General features: G+C 42.6%; 2 protein-coding genes across 2 annotated transcripts in view; one reads left to right on the forward strand and one right to left on the reverse strand.

The window, feature by feature from the left end:
• The window catches only part of LOC148342219 (uncharacterized), a 343,669-nt gene that overhangs the window by 186,452 nt on the left and 137,552 nt on the right, over nt 1-19,665 (forward strand). The gene's annotated exons all lie outside the window — the stretch shown is intronic.
• LOC148342232 (uncharacterized) lies at nt 12,777-17,986 on the reverse strand. Its single transcript, XM_088285370.1, has 2 exons — nt 17,962-17,986; nt 12,777-13,576 (listed from the first exon to the last, which is right to left on the reverse strand). Exons 1-2 carry the CDS (start codon nt 17,984-17,986, stop codon nt 12,783-12,785), a joined length of 819 nt encoding a protein of 272 aa, XP_088141496.1. The 3' UTR covers nt 12,777-12,782.

Genomic DNA, 19,665 nt, shown 5'->3' on the forward strand with positions numbered 1-19,665 from the left:
TACCAGGAACTAAATGTTCCTGGACTTGTTGGTAGAAAAGGGGGTTGTGGCGTACTCCCTTTTTAAGCCCATAGTAAGCCAAAGATGCAGATGCATTCCAATGTGCATTCTTGTGTGGATTGTTAAACTTGAATTTTGAGAGAAGCTTTTACCACAAACTGAGCAAGAAAAGGGGTTTTCTTGCCCATTATCATCATCATCGTCATGAGTGTCTGATAATGTGTCCTCATTTTGTGCTTGTGATGGCCCCCAGTGGTCTTCATCACCTTCTGTTGTCACGTGATGACTTGAGCTGCTGCTTGTAGGCTCCGGCCCTCTGTTGTCCTCACTCTCATTCTTGTTTTCATCTTCAGTCTTTATAGGGAGAACGTTCACTGGTGACTTGTTGATCTCCTCCTCCTCCTCCTCCTCCTTTTTGATGTGAGCCAAGTCTGGCTCCTCTTTCACAGAACGGAGATCGTATACACTGACGTCTGCGGGACACAAAAAGACAAATTTGGTTTGGTCAAGTCAAAGTTCAGGCGGCGACTTTGTCTTATATTATTTCTCCCGTGCTCCCTTGACTTGTGCCTGCCGCACACGGAGCAATACGTGCGACCTCGATTTGGACCGGACCATGGGGCCATTTCACAAAATTACGTCCTACGATGTAAACCTCCCTTTAGCAGCACAACAGTGATAAACGAGTATTTAAAATTGAAGCACGTTGCGGCTGATGCCCGATTTCATTCCTGAATTAGTCACAGACGTTTCTGGAAGCGAGCTGAAGTTAGCACACACAGGCTATTGTGTGCGTCTGATGGAACACCTGTTGTGGGACCCTAAGATATTGATGCAGACCACTGGGGGCCATCGCAACATAATGTCATTGATAGAATAGGAATCCTTCAAGTGAAATATGTTTACAAGTATTTCATTTTGCATTTAGAGATAGTTTCATCGTGGGTACTTTTTGCTTCCATTCTAATCTGTATGCCTAAAAGAATTAAAGGGGCCCTGGTAGGGCTGGGCGATGTGACCTCAAAACCATATCGCGATTAATTGAGCAATTTTACCTCGATAACGATAAATGCACGATAAATTCCCCGTGGACTAAAATCAAAATAAATGCAGGAAATGCGTACTGACTGTTTTTTTTATTGACCAACTGGTACACATTACTTTCAATGAAAAATAAATGTCCAAAAATCCTTTGTATAAACATTCGAAATAGCTTGCTTTGCATGACTTGAACAATGTCACAAAGAAAAAGGGTACCTCTTGCAAAATCTTTTTCTGCAATTAGCTTGCGCCAAGATGCTGTCATGGTGCAAATAATGCCAAACAAAAAAATGGTAAATAAAATGAAAGAAAATGTCAATGCAAGACAAATAAACAAGTGTGCATCATCGGGGAAAATGTGCCGTCTCGAGTACTCTGGTGCGCAGTCGCCACTTGCACAGTCAGGCTCAATCAGGAATCCATGTTGCGACCCGACCACAAGTCGGATGTACATGCAAAATGCTTGACATGTCTAAGCTCCCGGCCCGATGTTGTCCATATCGGGAAATATGGCTTCCATGGAGCGTTTAAATCCTGTGCGCGCCACTGGAACTAGAGGAGCTTTATCTTTAGCTATGTGCTAGGCTATTGCGTCCTCCTCTGAGACGTTCTCTCGTATGGTGTCGCCTCCGTTAATGGGCTGTTGTCACTTGTCGAACCTTGCTTCTCACTTTGAACTTTCAGCACAGCATGGTTGTGTTGTGGGTGGTGAAAAAGCTTCTGGATGTGATTCGCCAGCTTCGACAGCGACGTCTGTTTTCTTTCTCGATCAGGCGGGTGGAGTCACGTGACTAGAGGCGCTGTAGCGGTTTTAAAGGGGCATGAACAATGCCGCAGACAGAAAAGGCTTTTCTCTTTTTTAAACACCGAATTTACCGACATGGGCAAAATGATTTCGGTCATAGTAATACATTTCGGTAACGGTAAATTTTCGGTTTATCGCCCAGCCCTAGGCCCTGGCATCATAGTCGCTATTTATTGCATGATTTATGTTTGTTTTTTTTTTTGTTTTTTTCCCAAACTGACATTTAGCCTGCTAGTACGTTCCAACATTCCCCCTTTTTTTTTTATAAAATTTTTGTTTCTAAATAAATTTTAAAACAAAATTACGTGTGAAGAATCAAAATCCCTACACATAAATTAAGCAACAACACTTTCACTCTGACTTTCCCCAAACAACTTAATGTTGTGATGCATATTTTTAACGATAGAAAGTCATTCTTTACAAAGCAAATGAGAGTAAAACGTGTACAAACCTGCTTTGTGTAGCACAACACGAGGCTGCTCGCAACCTTCGCCCAGAAGGATAAGATGTTGCTCGTTCTCTTCTTTTATTCCACAAAGTTCCTCTTTGTTCTTGGGTGTTGTTCTTTCACACATTTTCAAATGATAATTCCAAAAAATCCGCCCTTGATCTCTGCTTGGCGATGAGTCATGTGCCTCTTTTCGTTAGCGGCTAGCTAGCTAACAAGCTAAGCTAACTACGCCGAAAAGCATCAACGCGCGAAGATGAGGTTATCGGCACACAAAGACTTAATGAATTATGTCGTGGTACTTTAGAGTAGCACTGGACATTCTGTGAGAAAATTACAGTCAGTTCCACACTAAATCAGAAGAATTTAGCGGTGGGTGTTTTTGTTCCGGTGTGGACGGGTCGGTGGATGTGGTCGAGGTCCTTCGGAAGCTGCGCGCTTGCTAATGACGTCATGCTTTAAGCACGTATTTTTCAAATATATTTCTTTGCCTCTGTGTTTGTTTTTACCCCTGGCTGTTCTATTTCAATATATATTTTATATAATATTTTAAATCGGTTGATAAAAAAAAAAAAAAAAAAAACTAAATTAACGCCACATTGGCGAGTCGGCTCCTACGTCACTTCCGCCGATGCCTCGAGAAGCCGCTGCTGCAACAGCAGTGGGACGTTTACGTTTCTCCTACCGAACGAAGCAACAATGCTGTGGTTCACTCGGGCTGCAAGATTGTATGAATATGATGTCTGCATATACTAGCAGTGCCTCTCAATTATTTCACGCCCGCCCCTTCCAAGAAGAAAAAGATTCGCGCCCCACCACCACCAATTTTTTTCTGTCTTTGTATATTGATGTTAGATTGTCAATAAAATATCCATAAACTAAGCTAAACTGATAAGAAATATAATTTTGAGAACTATTATTGTGAGGATCTCGAAACTCGGTACTCTGTTTTGCAAATATTGATGAGATGATAAATATTTACTCATAGTTTTTTGTATCAACTTTATTGACATTTGCAAACCAAACACAGTTATTAATACGTACATAATATAGAAAAGACAAAAAGAAGAGCCAGGGGGATTTTAAACAAAAATTCTTTGTAAATAACATAAAGCAACAGCTTTAGTATGTTTACGATACGTTTTTTAAAAAAACAATTTTATGGTTACTATACGTTTTTTTTTAATGGTTACTGTAATGTTCCGTCTTCTATCTTAAGAAGTCACGCTGGTACAGTGATGCTGCAGGCTTGTGTCTCTTTATTTATTGACTTGCATTCTCGTCTATGTGCAGACACACGAGTTCGTCTGGTAACCAAACACACATCAGGCAATACTGCCAACTAGTGACTAATGATATAACGGCTATCATTACATCTCCCTTTCAAACGTTAATCAATGCCTATGCCTTTTTTTTAATAAACCTTTTATTTTATAATTATTATTATAATAATTTAGTTTTGTTCGCAATTATTTTCACTTCTTTTCAATATCTACCCATTTTTTTTTCTGACAACGAGCAGCTCTACAACAATTTTAGCAACAATAACACAACATTAAACATTTTCAATCAGCCTGTCCGGTTGTCGTCTAACTCTTGTTGATCTTCGAAGAGGTTCAGTAATCCCAGAAATTGCTGGTGGTTGAGGTCTGTGCTCCTTCGATGTATCCACCTGCTTTGCAGCCTCAGCCTTATCAGAAGATTTCTCACAGTCCTCGGGAACCTTCAGCAAACTCCTCCTGTTCCTCCTCACTCTTTGTCCATGCTTTGTTTCCACAATGTAAGATCTCGGTTCGGCTTCGCTGAGGACAGTCACTTTTTCTGTCCCAACAATTAGGTCCCTCAATCCTTACAGTGTCTTTCTCAGAAAGAGGTTCCAGATGTTTTGGAGCTCTGTCATATGCAATTTTCTGTTTGAGTTTGAGCATTCTCTTCTTTTCAATCCAAATGTTGTGGTCATGTCCTTGTGGTATTTGTGGAAGCGTGGTGCGAAGCTTACGGCACATGAGTAGGTCAGTAGGCGAAGAAGCTCCCCACTCCACAGGTGCAGCTCTGGAACTCAATAGGGCAAGGTAAGGATCAGATGCATCATCCTTGGCCTTCCTTAGCAGTCTCTTGATGATTTGCACTCCCTTCTCAGCCTGGCCATTTGCCTGTCGGTATAAAGGGCTTGAAGTGATGATGTGAGCCTCAGCCTCCTCCGCCGTAACGCAGTCCTTGATGTCACTGTTAGGGTGCGGCGCTCGGGATAACGCATCAGCAAGCACTATGTATTTTCCAGGCGTGTATGTTAGCTCAAAATCATAGCGCTGCAATGTCATCATCATGCGTTGAATTCTGGGCGTCATGTCATTGAGATTTTTCTTCCTAATTGAAATCAGTGGCTTATGATCAGTCTCTGCTATGAACGTGGGCAGTCCATAAACATACGTGTGAAATTTGCCAAATCCAAACACTAGACCCAGTGACTCCTTTTCGATCTGAGCAGAGCGTTTTTCAGTCTCTGACATTGACCTGGATGCATAGGCTACAGGTTGCCATGTGTCTCTCGCCTTTTGCAGCCGTACGGCACCTAGCCCATCTTTCGACGCATCCGTGGAAATTTTGGTTGGTTTTGATGGATCAAAGTAGGCAAGGACTGGCTCAGCTGTCACAGTTCTCTTTAGATCTTGCCATTCTTCGTCATGTTTTGTTGTCCACTCAAAGACTACGTTGTGATGCAGCAGCTCTCTAAGGGACTTTGTCCTCGACGAGACGTTTGGAATGAACTTGCCCAGGAAGTTTATCATCCCCATTGCTCGCAGAAGTCCTTTTTTCTCAGTTGGAACTGGCATGTCCAGTATTGCTTGCACTTTGGTTCTGTCTGGCACCACTCCATCTGCTGTGAGCTTGTCTCCCAAGAATGTCAATTCTGTAACTCCAAACAGACATTTAAGAAATCAGAAATCCCTTTATTGACATTGTACTCAAGTGTGCAACGAGATTAGAGATTTCTCTCGTTTTAGTTTAAGTCCATTCATTTTAACTCATTGTAGCAGTTCCTCGAATCTCTCACTGTGTTCTTGTTCCGTGTTTCCCCAAACAACCAAATCATCAATGTACACACGGGTTCCTTCCAGACCTTCTATGATTGACTCCATAGCTCTGTGAAAGATCTCAGGCGCAGACTGTATGCCAAATGGCAGTCTCAGAAAACAGAAACGCCCAAATGGTGTGTTGAAGGTGGTGTACCTGCTGCTTTCGGTGTCCAGCTTCAGCTGCCAAAATCCATGCGATGCATCTAATTTGCTAAAGTACTTAGCACCTGCCATGTCACTCAGGATTTCTTCACGCTTGGGAATCCGATAATGTTCGTTTTTAATGTTCTCATTCAGATCTTTGGGGTCGAGGCAAACACGTAACTCTTGGGAGTTCCCCTTTTTAACACACGTGATGGAATTTTCTTCCACTTTCTCTATGACTCCGATCCGTGTAATTCTGCTCAGTTCCTTTTTTAATCTATCTTTGAGAGGGTCTGGAACTCTTCTCGGGGCATGTACTACAGGTTTAGCAGTTTCCTTGAGCTGTATTTTGTAAGGACAAGGTACGCTACCTTTGAAGACAGAAAAGTATTTGTTCCCTATACTCTTACTACCTTCACTCTGCAACACTTTGTTCTTCTTATTGACATCCTTGCTGTTGATTTGGTAAATTCTTTTTACCAATCCAAGATCTTCAGATGTCTTGTCTCCAAGGATTGACTCCAGTCCATTTGGCACAATTGTGAACGTTAATTTGTGTTGTCTTCCCTTTTCTGTCACTTTTAGCCTACAACATCCCTTTGTTTTTATTGGCTGATTGTTGTCGGTTTTCAATTTCACGGCCTTGTCTGTGCCGGTTTCTCTTCAAGTGATTTCAAGTCTTTTTCATTTATTATGTTTGCTTTTGCTCCTGTGTCAATTTTAAAAGTAACAAGTGTCCCATTGACAAGCAGTGGTGCAATCCATTTATCTTCTTTTACTGCATTAACAGCTTGCTCTGGGTCTCCTCTAGTTTGTTGTTGCACATCGCTTTCGTCATATGACACGATTTTGATGAAAAAAATGTCACTGAGGTCATCACTATCATCTGTGTCTTCCTGCACGGTGTGCACTTTCTTCTTGGTGTCGCACATCTTAGCATAGTGATTTTGCTTTTTACACTTAGCGCAGGTTCTCCCAAATGCAGGACATCGTTTTGGCTCGTGCATTTCTCCACACTTTTTACAGCTGAAATGAGCTTGATCATTTTCATTGTTTTTGGTCTTTTTCTTGAATCGCAGTTTACCTTTCCTCGTCACTGCCTTCACGGACTCTGCTTCTTCATAAGATGGTGCTGCTTGGGAAGTTAGCACATGCTGTTTTGCTAGCTCATTAGCTTGGCAAGTCTTTATCGCACTTTCCAATGTTGGGTCGGCTTCCCTCAACAGCCTCTCTCTTAGTTTCTTTTCGTTAGTCTGATCCCTTATCATTGAGTTTTTCAGATCACCAAAGTTAGACTTAGCTTTAATTTTGAGATCGGTGAGGAAATTGTCAAAGGACTCACCGGGCTGTTAGAGTCTTGAATGAAACACGTATCTCTCATAAGTTTTGTTTTTCTTAGCTAGACAGTGTTCATCAAATGTTTGTAGGACCTTTTCAAACTTGTCTTTATCTTCGGGTTCATTGAATACCTCGATGGCCTCGTCTCCGGCATTGGTTTGCAAAAGGGCTATTTTTCTTTCGTCCGCTCTGTTTCCGACTCCCACGGCGGCAAGGTAGAGCTGGAATTGTTGCTTGAAAGCCCGCCAACTCGCGTCCACATTTCCCATCTTTTTCAGCGCTTCTGGTGGCCTTACGGAGTCCATCTCGCGTCAGTCCTTTTCTTGACCCGCGACCTGGTACCATGTAATGTTCTGGCTTCTATCTGAAGAAGTCACGCAGGTAATGTGATGCTGCAAGCTTGTGTCTCTTTATTTACTGACTTGCATTCTCGTCTATGTGCATACACACTTGTTCGTCTGGTAACCAAACACACGTCAGGCAATACTGCCAACTAGTGACTAATGATATAACTGCTATCATTACAGTTACTTTACGTTTGACATCAAACCACTTCGTCGTGATGACGTCAGACATTTCCGGGTTCCTTTCATTTTATGTTTAGATACTTAATGGTTGCAATTCAACATTTCTGTTCATTGCTGCTGCTCGTGCGTACATCGAAACAATTCATTTTCGCGATTAGCGCGCTTAGCACCTCCTTGCTCACCTCCTCGTTTAGCACGGTACTTGTTAGTGGAGTCGTTTATTTTCCATCACGTAGCTTGTTGCTGCTGCTGTGTATGGACTTACATATAGTTCAAACAAAGTCCGTTTTGCTGCGGCGCAAGATAGCATAGCGCAGGGCGTTTAAGTAGCGGAAAGAAATCCCCTCCGGGACAACGAGCGACAGGGCGACAATCTTTTATATGTTAACATTTCAAATCCATGTGACCATGAGCGCACGTCCCGCACAAACATTAACCTGGCTGCGCTGAACGTGCGCTCCCTTTTAAACAAAACTTTTATCATAAACGACCTGATTTTAGACAACAACCTTGAAGGTATTCTTTTATCTGAGACATGGCTCGGTACAGATGCTCCAGTTGCTCTCACCGAGGCTTGCCCACCAAATTTTAATTTTTTATTTTCGACCAGAGACTGTAAAAGAGGAGGCGGGACTGTGTCAATTATAAAAACTTCTCTTATTTCAAAGGAAACTATTTTTAACAGGTATTTATCTTTTGAACACCATGCCTTTGTTTTTAGCAGTCCTTCTATTCTCTGTGTCACACTTTATCTACCTCCTCATCACTCTACTTCTTTTATGAGTGAGTTTTCAGAGTTCTTATCGATTTTACATTCCACTTATAACAGAATTTTAATAACTGGCGATTTTAATGTGCACGTTGACAATATCTCGGACTCACTGTCCAGAGAATTTTTAAACCTTTTTAACTATTTTGAATTTAAACAGCATGTCGCACAGCCAACTCACAATAGAGGACACACCCTGGACCTGGTCATAACCTACGGCCTGTCCGTTGGTGTGTCCTCTGTTGTTGACCTGGCTGTGTCAGACATTTACTGTGTATATTTTAACATCGCCAGTTTTAATCAAGAAGCAGCCCCGGTGAGAATAGTGAGAAAACGCTACCTAACTTCTGAGGTTACTGCAAATTTTATTGAGATTTTAAAGAGCACTCCTGCTGACATTTTACCTGCACCTTGTGATTTTATTGTTGATAATTTTAACAGGGTTTTAAAATCAACATTAGACTCAGTTGCTCCACTTTTCACAAAAAACATAAAAATCAAGACTATACCCCCGTGGAGAAATGATTTAACGAAGAAATCAAAAAGAAAATGCAGGAGTGCAGAATGGAGGTGGAGAAAGAGCAACCTTACAGTTCATTACCAAATATTATGTCAACAACTCAAATCCTACAATGAAAAAGTCAAACTGGCAAGAATGTCTTACTTTTCAAATCTCATTACAATTAATAAAAACAACCCTAGGTATCTCTTCTCCACCTTTGATCTTTTAACCAGCTCTGATATTAAAAAGCACTTCAGAAGTAAAATCGATGGCATAAGATCCAGTCTTTTAGCTCATTAAAATGTAACTTCTCTTAACGCTGGACAGTCATTTTTACCAGAGGGAACACTGGAAAGTTTTGCCCTGGTTGATGCAAGGACACTTGGTCGAGTTTTCTCCCAGATAAATCAAACAACCTGCCTTTTAGATCCAATTCCCACATCACTTTTAAAAGCTTTTTATGGATTTTTTTGAGGAACAGATTTTAAATATAGTCAATTGCTCTCTTCAGACGGGTGTCTTCCCCACTGCGTTTAAAACGGCGGTGGTGAAGCCCCTTCTGAAGAAGAGCAATTCAGAGCCCAGTGTTTTAAATAATTATACCCCTGTATCCAACTTACCGTTTTGAAGTAAGATTTTAGAAAAAAATGTTTTTCTACAGTTATATTATTTTTTTAAATACAAATAATGTTTTAGAGAAATTTCAATCTGGTTTTAGAATGAACCACAGTACAGAGGCAGCTCTTTTAAGGATTCTAAATGATTTCAGGTGTTTTGCAGATGCAAAAAAACTCACAGTTTTGGTGCTACTGGATTTAAGTGCCGCGTTTGACACAGTAAATCACATTTTATTAAATAGACTTAAAAACCTATTGGGCATCTCTGGTACTGCTTTTAACTGGTTTTATTCCTATCTCACAGACAGACGTTTCTTTGCAAGTATGGATACCTGTTCCGCCAAAACCCATGAAATTGAATGTGGGGTTCCCCAAGGTTCAATTTTAGGCCCAATACTTTTTAATCTGTACATGCTTCCTCTTGGGGATGTCATGAGGCGACACGCATCAGCTTCCACAGCTACGCTGATGACACATGGCTGTATATTGCCGTGTCTCCGGATGACACAAAGCCTATCGATACCCTTTTAAATTGCATTTTAGATATTAAGTCATGGATGGCAGAGAATTTCCTACAGCTCAATCAGGACAAAACAGAGGTTTTAGTTATTGGTCCTGAAGGTCAGAGAGAAAAACTCATCACAATTTGTGAAGAACCTGGGCGTCTTTTTTGACTCTGAGCTCAGTTTTATTCCTCATATTTAAAATGTAACCAAGATTGTTTTTTATCACCTTAAGAATATAGCCAGAGTCCGCCCGTTTCTCTCTCAGGCTAACACGGAGGTGCTGATGCATGCTTTTATTTCCTGCCGCCTAGATTACTGTAATGCCCTGCTCTCTGGTCTTCCCAAAAAGAGTATTTCTAGTCTACAACTACTTCAGAATTCAGCCGCACGGGTGCTGACGAGGACCACAACGTGCTTGCAGCAGCTCCGTATTCAGGGACAAGCCCTTAAACGTGGCACCACAGTCAAACACGACACGCAGTGTTCCCTTTCTGGGATGATGGACACCATGATGGGGAATATACCAAACTCTTCCTGAATCAAGGTCTCTTTGATCGTCAGGTACTTGTTCTGCATAATTGCAAGTGATTACATTAGTCATGGACTTCACATATTCTTGATGGAGTTGCTGATCAAACTTAAATTTCTTCTTCAGACCTTGTAACCGTTGCTGGGCCACAGCAAAATTGTTTGGTAAGAAGACATCTTTCTTCTTGAAAGGTAAGTTCATAGTATACTTTCCATCCTGTAACTTGGCAGATGTTTGGGTCCTTGCTGCCTTCCGGAGAGGCAGCCGAGCATGGCTGGATTGGTGATGGAAAAGAACTGGTTCGAAAAAGATTTTATTCTCGTCACATGCTGATGTAAAAAAAAGTCTCCCCAAAAACGTGTGCATGTATGCGCCCCGCGCATGTGCGAGCCCCCTCTCAGACATTCCCTTCTTACAGGGAATGCCTAAGTAGGACATGAATATCTAATTTTCCCTTGTTGCATATGCATTCCCATCCCGCTAGTCTTCGGGATTTCCCTCCAAAAGTCCCCCAGAGGGAGAGCAGATGCGTCTCCCCGTTGATACGACCAGTCTACTCGTGACCACCTTAAATTACTTCCATACCCTGGAAGGTCACTGACCTGGCGAGAGAATTGCCCCCACCATTAACAATGCTCAGGCATATTTTCTCTCAGGGCAGTATCTGGTTACATCGGACCTTCAGCACCAAGACTGGTCACTTCTGTGAGCTCCAGTCCCTTCATAGTTTCATAAAGAGAATTACTTCCCATATCTAAATTAGGCCATTTAAAAATACACAACTTTTTTTTTTTTTATTTCAACTTGTATTTAAGCTTGTTTATGTAATACTACAATATTTATTCAATTATTTTAATGTTAAATTATATCAATATTAATTTAAACCTTTTTATTTCACTCTTGATTATTTCTTAATGTCATGATCCGCGTCGGGCATGAGAGGGGCTTTGTTATTGTTTTCATGTGCATGCGGTTTTGTTATTGTTTTCGTCCCCTCCTTCCCGCCATGTGTTTTCTGTTACTGTTTTGGTCAGCTGTGATAGCGCCTCCCCTCAGCACTCGTCCTCACCAGCCACGCACCTGTTCCCCGTTACCCTCATCACGCACCTGATTCCCATCTGCTCCCCTAATTACTCGGACTATTTAAGCCTCCCAGACCCACCACTCTGTGTCGGGTCATTGCCGCAAGTTACGGACTGCCACGACCACGTTTCGCTCACGTTCATGGTCATGCTTTTGTTCCCCTCCTCGTTCCCGTTTGCCTTCCTCAGCCTTTTGCCTCGGTTTCTGTTCCTCGCCCCCCTTTTTCTGTTCGTCACGTTGGTACCGTTGTTATCTTTCTCCCGTCCCGGTTGTCTTCCTTTGTTGAACCCCTTCAATAAACCCCCCGAACGACATCCATTCCCTGCCTCCTCGCCTTTTGGGTCCACCTTCCTCCTCGCCAAAAGGCGACCCTGACACTTAACTTATTTGTTCATTTGAATATGTATGCAATTTAAATTATTCCATCCATCCAGCCATTTTCTGCCGCTCATCCGGGGTCGGGTTATTGAATTAATTTAATACATAAGTATTTTTTATATTTCAATATTAGGACTCTTCTCAATGAGTTCAATATTTATAAAATGTTTCTTTATTTCGTATTAATTGAATTAAGTCTGTATGTGGTTGCCAATTTTAATATTTCCCTATTTCATTATAAAAATAATCCAATATATAAAAAATATAATACAGCATGAAAAAAAATATTTGGTATATTTGACAAAATGATACATTTTCCGAAGTGAGATTCTGCTTCGCAACAAACCCCAAACGCTTGATAGAGCTCAACCTAGAAAGTGTATTTAGCCAGTCAGAAATTTATTCAGAAAGTGAAATATTAAATGTATGTGAGGGGATATTTGAAGAGTTTGAGTTTTGTTCATTGGACCATACATATACGAGCCAGCCAAACACAGCGAGAAAACCAGCGCTGACTCCAGTCGCCATCAAGTTGCCAACTCCTGACATTCCAAAAGCTTTGAGATAAACTGAGACTATTTGCATTTCTCTTTCTTGTTCTTTTTATAGTTCAACTTCTAGTTCAGTTTTTCACCTTTTCACGGCCTATTGAAGGCCAGTTGAGCAAGTGGAACAAGTCATTTTATTGATGATTGTGGAAGGCACCGATTCCATAAGCACCGTTTCTTCTCACACCTTTTCCATTAAGTACGTTTAAAAAGACAACTGAAAAGCAAAATGTTCACAAATATTTGTTCCAGGCACAGGCAATTAATTTTATTTACATGTTTGATGTTAACACACAAAAAATATCATCATCACTCAGACACAATGGTTCTTCTGGCACGGATCACATTGGCTTAATGTCAATAAAAAAAGCTTTTCAAAATTCAATTCATCATATTTTATCCAAAATCATATTTACATCTTACCACAAAGAGTCAGTTCCTTGAGTTTTTTGTTGTCTTTTTTTTAAGCGTCAAGGATCGCTGCAATTCTCACCAGCACAATTGTGTCTCTCAGCACCCTCTTTAGAAAAGAATTTTTTAGCACAAACGCTGCAACTGAATGGCTGGTCTCCACTGTGTGTTCTTGTGTGGCGTCGTAAATGCGACTTTCGAGAGAACCTCTTGGCACAAACTGAGCAGGAAAAAGGTTTTTCTCCACTGTGTATTCTTGTGTGCCTTGTGAAATGAGAATTATTGGAGAAGCTTTTACCACAAACTGAGCAGGAAAAAGGGTTTTCTCCACTGTGTGTTCTTGTGTGACAAGTTAAACTTGACTTTTCAGAGAAGCGTCTACCACACACTGAGCAGGAAAAAGGTTTTTCTCCACTGTGCGTTCTTGTGTGGATTGTTAAACTTGAATTTTGAGAGAAGCTTTTACCACAAACTGAGCAAGTAAAAGGTTTTTCTCCAGTGTGTGTTCTTGCGTGTTCTCTTAAAGTTGCCTTTTGAGAGAAGCATTTTCCACAAACTGAGCAAGAAAAAGGTTTTTCTCCACTGTGCGTTCTTGTGTGGATTGTTAAATAAAACTTTCCAGAGAAGCTTTTGCCACAAACTGAGCAGGAAAAAGGTTTTTCTCCACTGTGTGTTCTTATGTGATATGTTAAACTTGAATTTTGAGAGAAGCTTTTACCACAAACTGAGCAAGAAAAAGGTTTTTCACCACTGTGTGTTCTTGTGTGCCTTACTAAATGAGACTTTCGAGAGAAGCATTTCCCACAAACTGAACAAGAAAAAGGTTTTTCACCACTGTGTGTTTTTCTGTGTCCTTTTAAAGACCGCTTTGAAGTTAATGAGTCAGTGTGACATGCCCTTTCACCTTTGGCTTGCCCATCATCATCATCATCATCATTAGTATCATCATCATCGACATGAGCGTCTGATAATGTGTTCTCATTATGTGCTTGTGATGGCCCCCAGTGGTCTTCATCAACTTCTGTTGACACGTGATGACTTGAACTGCTGCTTGTAGGCTCCGCCCCTCTGTTGTCCTCACTCTCATTTTCAGTCTTTATAGGGAGAACGTTCACTGGTGACTTGTTGATCTCCTCCTCCTCCTCCTCCTCCTTTTTGATGTGAGTCAAGTCTGGCTCCTCTTTCACAGAACGGAGATCGTTTTCACTGACGTCTGCAGGACACAAAAAGACAAATTTGGTTTGGTCAAGTCAAAGCTCAGGCAGCGACTTTGTCTTATATTGTTTTTACCGTGCTACCTTGACTTGTGCCTGCCGCACACGGAGCAATGCGTGCGACCCCAACTTGGACCGGACCATGGGGACATTTCACAAAATTACGTCCTACGATGTAAGCCTCCCGTTAGCCGCACAACAGTGATAAACGAGCATCTAAAAAGGAAGCACGTTGCGGCTGATGCCCGATTTCATTCCGGACATAGTCACAGATGTTTCTGGAAGCGAACTGAAGTTAGCACACACAGGCTATTGTGTGCGTCTGATGGAACACCTGTTGTGGGACCCTAACATAATGATGCAGACCACTGGGGGCCATCGCAACATTATGTCATTGATAAAATAGGAATCCTTCAAGTGAAATATGTTTACAAGTATTTCTTTTTGCATTTAGAGATAGAATTAAATAATCCTGGGCTTGTTGGTAGAAAAGGGGGTTGTGACGTTCTCCCTTTTTAAGCCCATCGTAAGCCAAAGATGCAGATGTATTCCTTGCAGCATGCGCTTTTTCACCGATGAGATCCTTGCAACCCTGGATGGATGCATTAAATGTATTTTAAATGATTGGATGGGGTGAAACTACGCACATATGCACAAAACAGTGCAGGGCCACCCGAGGTTCATTGACTCTCACCCGACCAAGCCAGTACAAAGTTCATAAATAAGACCAATACGTACTTGATTTTTTAAAAAAACGTAATATTTTGTGTTTTATCCACTAAAATTGATTAACCACCATTGATGTTTTCACCGCAGTGTGCACATTTTTTAGAGTCAGGCAGAATTCCTTCAGTAAGGAATTGCTTGAACAAGATACGTCAGAGTTTTTGCCAAAAACGAGACAAGCCTGCACAAATGAATCACCCAACCAAGATTGTCTTTGTCACTTGCGAGGAGCAGTCCGCCAAAGAGAAAAGCGTTCCCGCTCTTGTGCGGCGTTTTATTGAAGCACAGCAAAGTAATTTGTATATGCAAACTCATAAAGAATGGAAAAACATGAACACTTTGACTCTATCACACCCGTCCACACTCTTCCTGTTGTTCGAACGGTTTCAGCTTACAAGACATGTTTGGGCCACACTTCTGTTAAATGCGAGCTAAACGGTTTCCTGTCAAACACGGTTCAAGACGTGCATCTGTTTTTGTGACTTCCTGCTCAACTGCCAGCATAGACACAACTCTGTTACCACTAAACTCACGTTTTCCTGTTTAAGAGGTCCATGTTTTTGTGACCTTTTATTAACCTGTAAGCATAGTTTTGAAACATGAGGTGTCGGGTTGAAATGCCCTGAGGCCTTTGGGAGAGCTTAATTTGCTGCTGACTGAAATAGCTTACTGCACCAGATAAAGGTGACTGACACCAGGGAAAAAGCAGGCATTGTTGTTCATTTTTACAGCCGTCCTGCTTCCTTCAGCTCTGTGCACCCTCTCTCTGCTAGCCCCCCCCATATTAAAAAATAAAACGGCAATAACCTTGACCGATTTCCCCAAACAACTTAATGTTGTGATGCATATTTCGAACGATAGAAAGTCGTTCTTTCCAAAGCAAATGAGAGTAAGACGTGTACAAACCTGCTTTGAGTGGCACAACACGAGGCTGCTTGCAACCTTCGCCCAGCAGTTGAAGATGTTGCTCGTTCTCTTCTTTTATTCCATGAAGTTCCTCTTTGTACTTGGGTGTCGTTCTATCACACATTTTCAAATGATAATTCCAAAATATCCGCACTTGATCTCTGCTTGGCGATAACTCGTGAGCTTCTCTTTGTTCGACGAGACGAATGAAAGATGGCGTCGTTTTTTTCCTTCGAGAAAATGGCAGTCTGTTCGTCACGAAAGCGGAAGAACAGGACGCACCCCGCTCTGATATGATTGGCTGCTGGCTGTGTGGAGCACTGTCACCAACTCACCGACAGATGTCACCATTTGCGATGCAAATCATCGTTATCTTCTTCTAAACATTGGAAAAACGTACGATTTGAACCGTGTGCACATGAACAAACATTTTAGTTCCCAAATATGAACTTGAGAGATGTATTGAATTTTACTTTTGTTGCTGGTTTTGTTTATACATCTGACACCATGTCGTCGGTTGGATAGTATTTCAAATGTATTTCCCTATTATTAACAGTTGACATGATAAAGTGATACTTTATGTCGCCATATTTGCACCTTTGCCTTTTTCCAGGCTTTTTCGACAAGTTGCGATGTGGTTGTAAATTTTAAATTAAAACATGTCACTCTTTTATTACTTAACTGTTATTGTGTTCGAAAAGGATTTGGGTATTTATTTAAGTACTTGAATATTTCATTATTCGTTTTTGTATTCATTAAACTACAATAATTCACTATTAATTTCAAGATTCATTGAACTGTTTTAGGAATAATTTAGTATTCAATGTTTAATTGTTACAGAATTTACTTTTCAAATTTTTGTTTCACCATCTTAATCTTATGGAAAATTATTTAACAACCACCAACACAAGGTTTTTAAAGAGAAAGATAAAGATGTCCTTTATTAGTCCCACAATGGGGAAATTTGCAGTGTTACAGGAGCAAAGGTATAGATCACACAGAGGCGGCGGCGTAATGTAGCCGTTAATGTATAACATTAGCAGCAGACATTCATAAAAAGCATGCAAATATACACTGTATATACGTAAATACACAAATCCCCCTGAATATACACACTTACATCCCACAACATATACAAGTGTAAGGAAACACTCCAAATGTCTGTCAATGGTACGGAGGGGAAATTAATAAAAATGCTGCAATGATAAAAAATACTGCAATGATAAAAGTGCTGTAATGGTAAAAGTACTGCAATGATAAGACTACTGCAATGGTAAACAAAATACAGCATTGGTCAATATTTAAGTACAGCATTGGATAAAGCACAGTAGTAGTTTGTATTGCATCCTCGGACTGCACAATTGCACGAATGCCCGCCCATTTGTAGACCTGACCTAGTGTTCTTGTTAAAAAGTCTGACAGCAGCCGGCAGGAAGGAGCGGAACAATCTCTTCATTCTATCACTGAAGGAACTGTGGCGTGCTCCAAGAGTGTCATTGAGTGGGTGGGCTGGGTTGTTCAGCATTGATGCCAGTTTTGCCGTCATCCTCCTGCCCCCCACTGAGTCCACAGAGTCCAGGGAGCAGCCCAGGACAGAGCTGGCCCTCCTCACTAGTTTGTCCAGTCTCTTTTTGTCCCGGTCCGAGATGCCTCCTGCCCAGGAGACCACTCCATAGAAAATGACTGAGGAAACCACCGAGTCATAGAAGTTCCTGAGGAGTGTTCCCCGAACGCCAAAGGACCTCAGCCTCCTGAGTAGGAAGAGTCTGCTCTGACCCTTCCTATGGAGAGCGTCTGTGTTGTCGCTCCAGTCCAGTTTATTGTTCAGATGAACACCCAGTTACTTGTAAGTTGAGACCCTCTCAACGTCTGTTCCCTGGATATTCACTGGTGCAGGTGGAGAGTACCAACGCTTGCAGAAATCCACCACCAGCTCTTTGGATTTCCTAGCGTTGATTTGGAGGCGGTTCTGCTGACACCAGTCCACAAAACCCTGCGTAGCCCCTCTGTACTCCCGATCGTCTCCGTCAGTGATGAGGCCGACAATCGCGGAGTCATCAGAGAACTTCTGCAGGTGACAGGAAGAGGAATTGTATTTGTAGTCCGAGGTGTAGAGGGTGAACAGGAAGGGAGCCAGAACAGTTCCCTGCGGTGCTCCCGTGCTGCAGAGGAGCACGTCAGACACACAGTCCTGTGTCCTCACCGCACCGGCAGGAGGGGTTGGTGGGTGCTGCAGCAGTTGAGACCGAGCGGGGGCACGCATCTGATCAAATATATTGAAAAATAGGTTCAACTCATTTGCCCAATGAAGGTCCCCCCCCCCTCTGGGGCTTTGGTTGTCTGTGGCCTGAAATGGTCTTCAGGCTCCTCCAGACATCCATGGCATTATTACTCTGCAGCTTTTCCTCCATCCGCATCCCATAGGACTTTTTCCCCTCTCTGATCCTCCTTCTCAGCTGACGTTTCTCTTCAGCTCTTCCTTGTCGCCTGACACAAAAGCCCTCTTTTTCTCCTTCAGGAGAGGTTTAATGTCTGGTGTGATGCATGGTTTGTTGTTGGAGAAACATCTTACTGTCCTGGTGGGAATGGTGTTCTCCATGCAGAAATTATTATAGTCTGTAAATGTGTCCGTTAGACCATTAATGCCCTCCCAGTGGGCTTCGCTGATTACTTCCCACACAGTTGTGTTGAAACAGTCCTTCAAGGCCTCCTCTGCTTCTCCAGACCATCTCTGAACTGTGCCTGTCACAGCCGGCAGCCAGCGGACCAGAGGTTTGTACACAGGAAGGAGAGCCACCAAGTTGTGATCAGCTTTGCCCAGCGGGGGAGGGACAGTGATGTGTACGCCTCCTTGGTGTTGGCATAGAAAAGGTCCAATATTTTATTGTCTCTGGTGTGGCAGGTTACATATTGTGTGAATGAAGGCAGAGAGGAGGAAGGAGAACATGATTGAAGTCGCCAGTGAAAAGGAGCAGGGCATTTGGGTGCTTTGTTTGTAGCCTACTCACAGCAGCAGTCAGTACGTCACAGACTGTCTCACTCTTAGCTGATGGAGGTTCGTACACTGCCACCGAGATCACATGACTGAACTCTCGTAGGATGTAATACGGACGCACGCTAACAGCTAGAAGTTCAATGTCCCGACTGCAAAGTTGCTCCTTAATAGTGATGTGCCCAGGATTACACCATCTATCATGAACAAACACAGCCAGCCCTCCTCCTTTCTTCTTACCGCTTTCCAGTGTCCTGTCCGCACGTAGAATTTGGAAGCCGTCCAATTCGACGACGGCGTCCAGCGTTAGCTCTGTTAGCCAAGACTTTGTGAACATCAGCAAGCTAGCCTCCCGGAAATTCCACACGTGCCGGGTTAACGCTGTTAGCTTGTCCATTTTATTGGGAACAGATCGAACATTCCCCATAATAACGGACGGGAGGACGGGGTGCTTTCGTCTCCTCCTTGCCTGGTGTTTAGCCCCCGCATCCCCGTCTCTTCCTCCTCAGCTCCCGGGGGACATCGGGTCTCGCTCCGGCAGCCGGTGCGGGGTTAGCACGGAGTGCTAACAGGTGATCTCTTGTGTACACGATCGATCCGTAGCTCAGAGTTATGTCTCCGGACACGGTCGCGCAAAAAACAGCCCCCAGCAGCAATAAAACCACCACAAGTTGGATGTCCATTGCTGTGATGAGGTGAAATAAATAAATGAATAAACAGGGTAAAGGGAAAAACACACGAAGAAGGCTCAACGGTGAGCCAGTGCTGCTGAAACAGGCAGCCACTTGCGCGGTGCCGAAAATCATCATCATCATTATCATCATTGTCGTCTTCAGGAGCGTGGGACGATGTGTACTCACTATGTGCTTGTGATGGCCCCCAGTCGTCTTCGTCACCTTCTGTTGTCACGTGATGCTTGGAGGCTCCGCGTGTCTGTTGTCCTCACTCTCACCCTTGTCTTCATCTTCACTCTTTAAAGCCGTGATTCTCAAATCGTGGGTCGCGGTGCGATGCTGAGGCGGGCGCGTGGGACCCTGGGGAACATGCTTTTTTTCCGCTGTAGTCCATCTGAACGATGCATCGTTTTGGGACCGAAAAAGGCGA

Source organism: Idiotropiscis lumnitzeri, chromosome 2 (genome assembly GCF_059441095.1).
Source record: "Idiotropiscis lumnitzeri isolate Australia: NSW breed Sydney's pygmy pipehorse chromosome 2, RoL_Ilum_1.0, whole genome shotgun sequence".
Taxonomy (NCBI): domain Eukaryota; kingdom Metazoa; phylum Chordata; class Actinopteri; order Syngnathiformes; family Syngnathidae; genus Idiotropiscis; species Idiotropiscis lumnitzeri.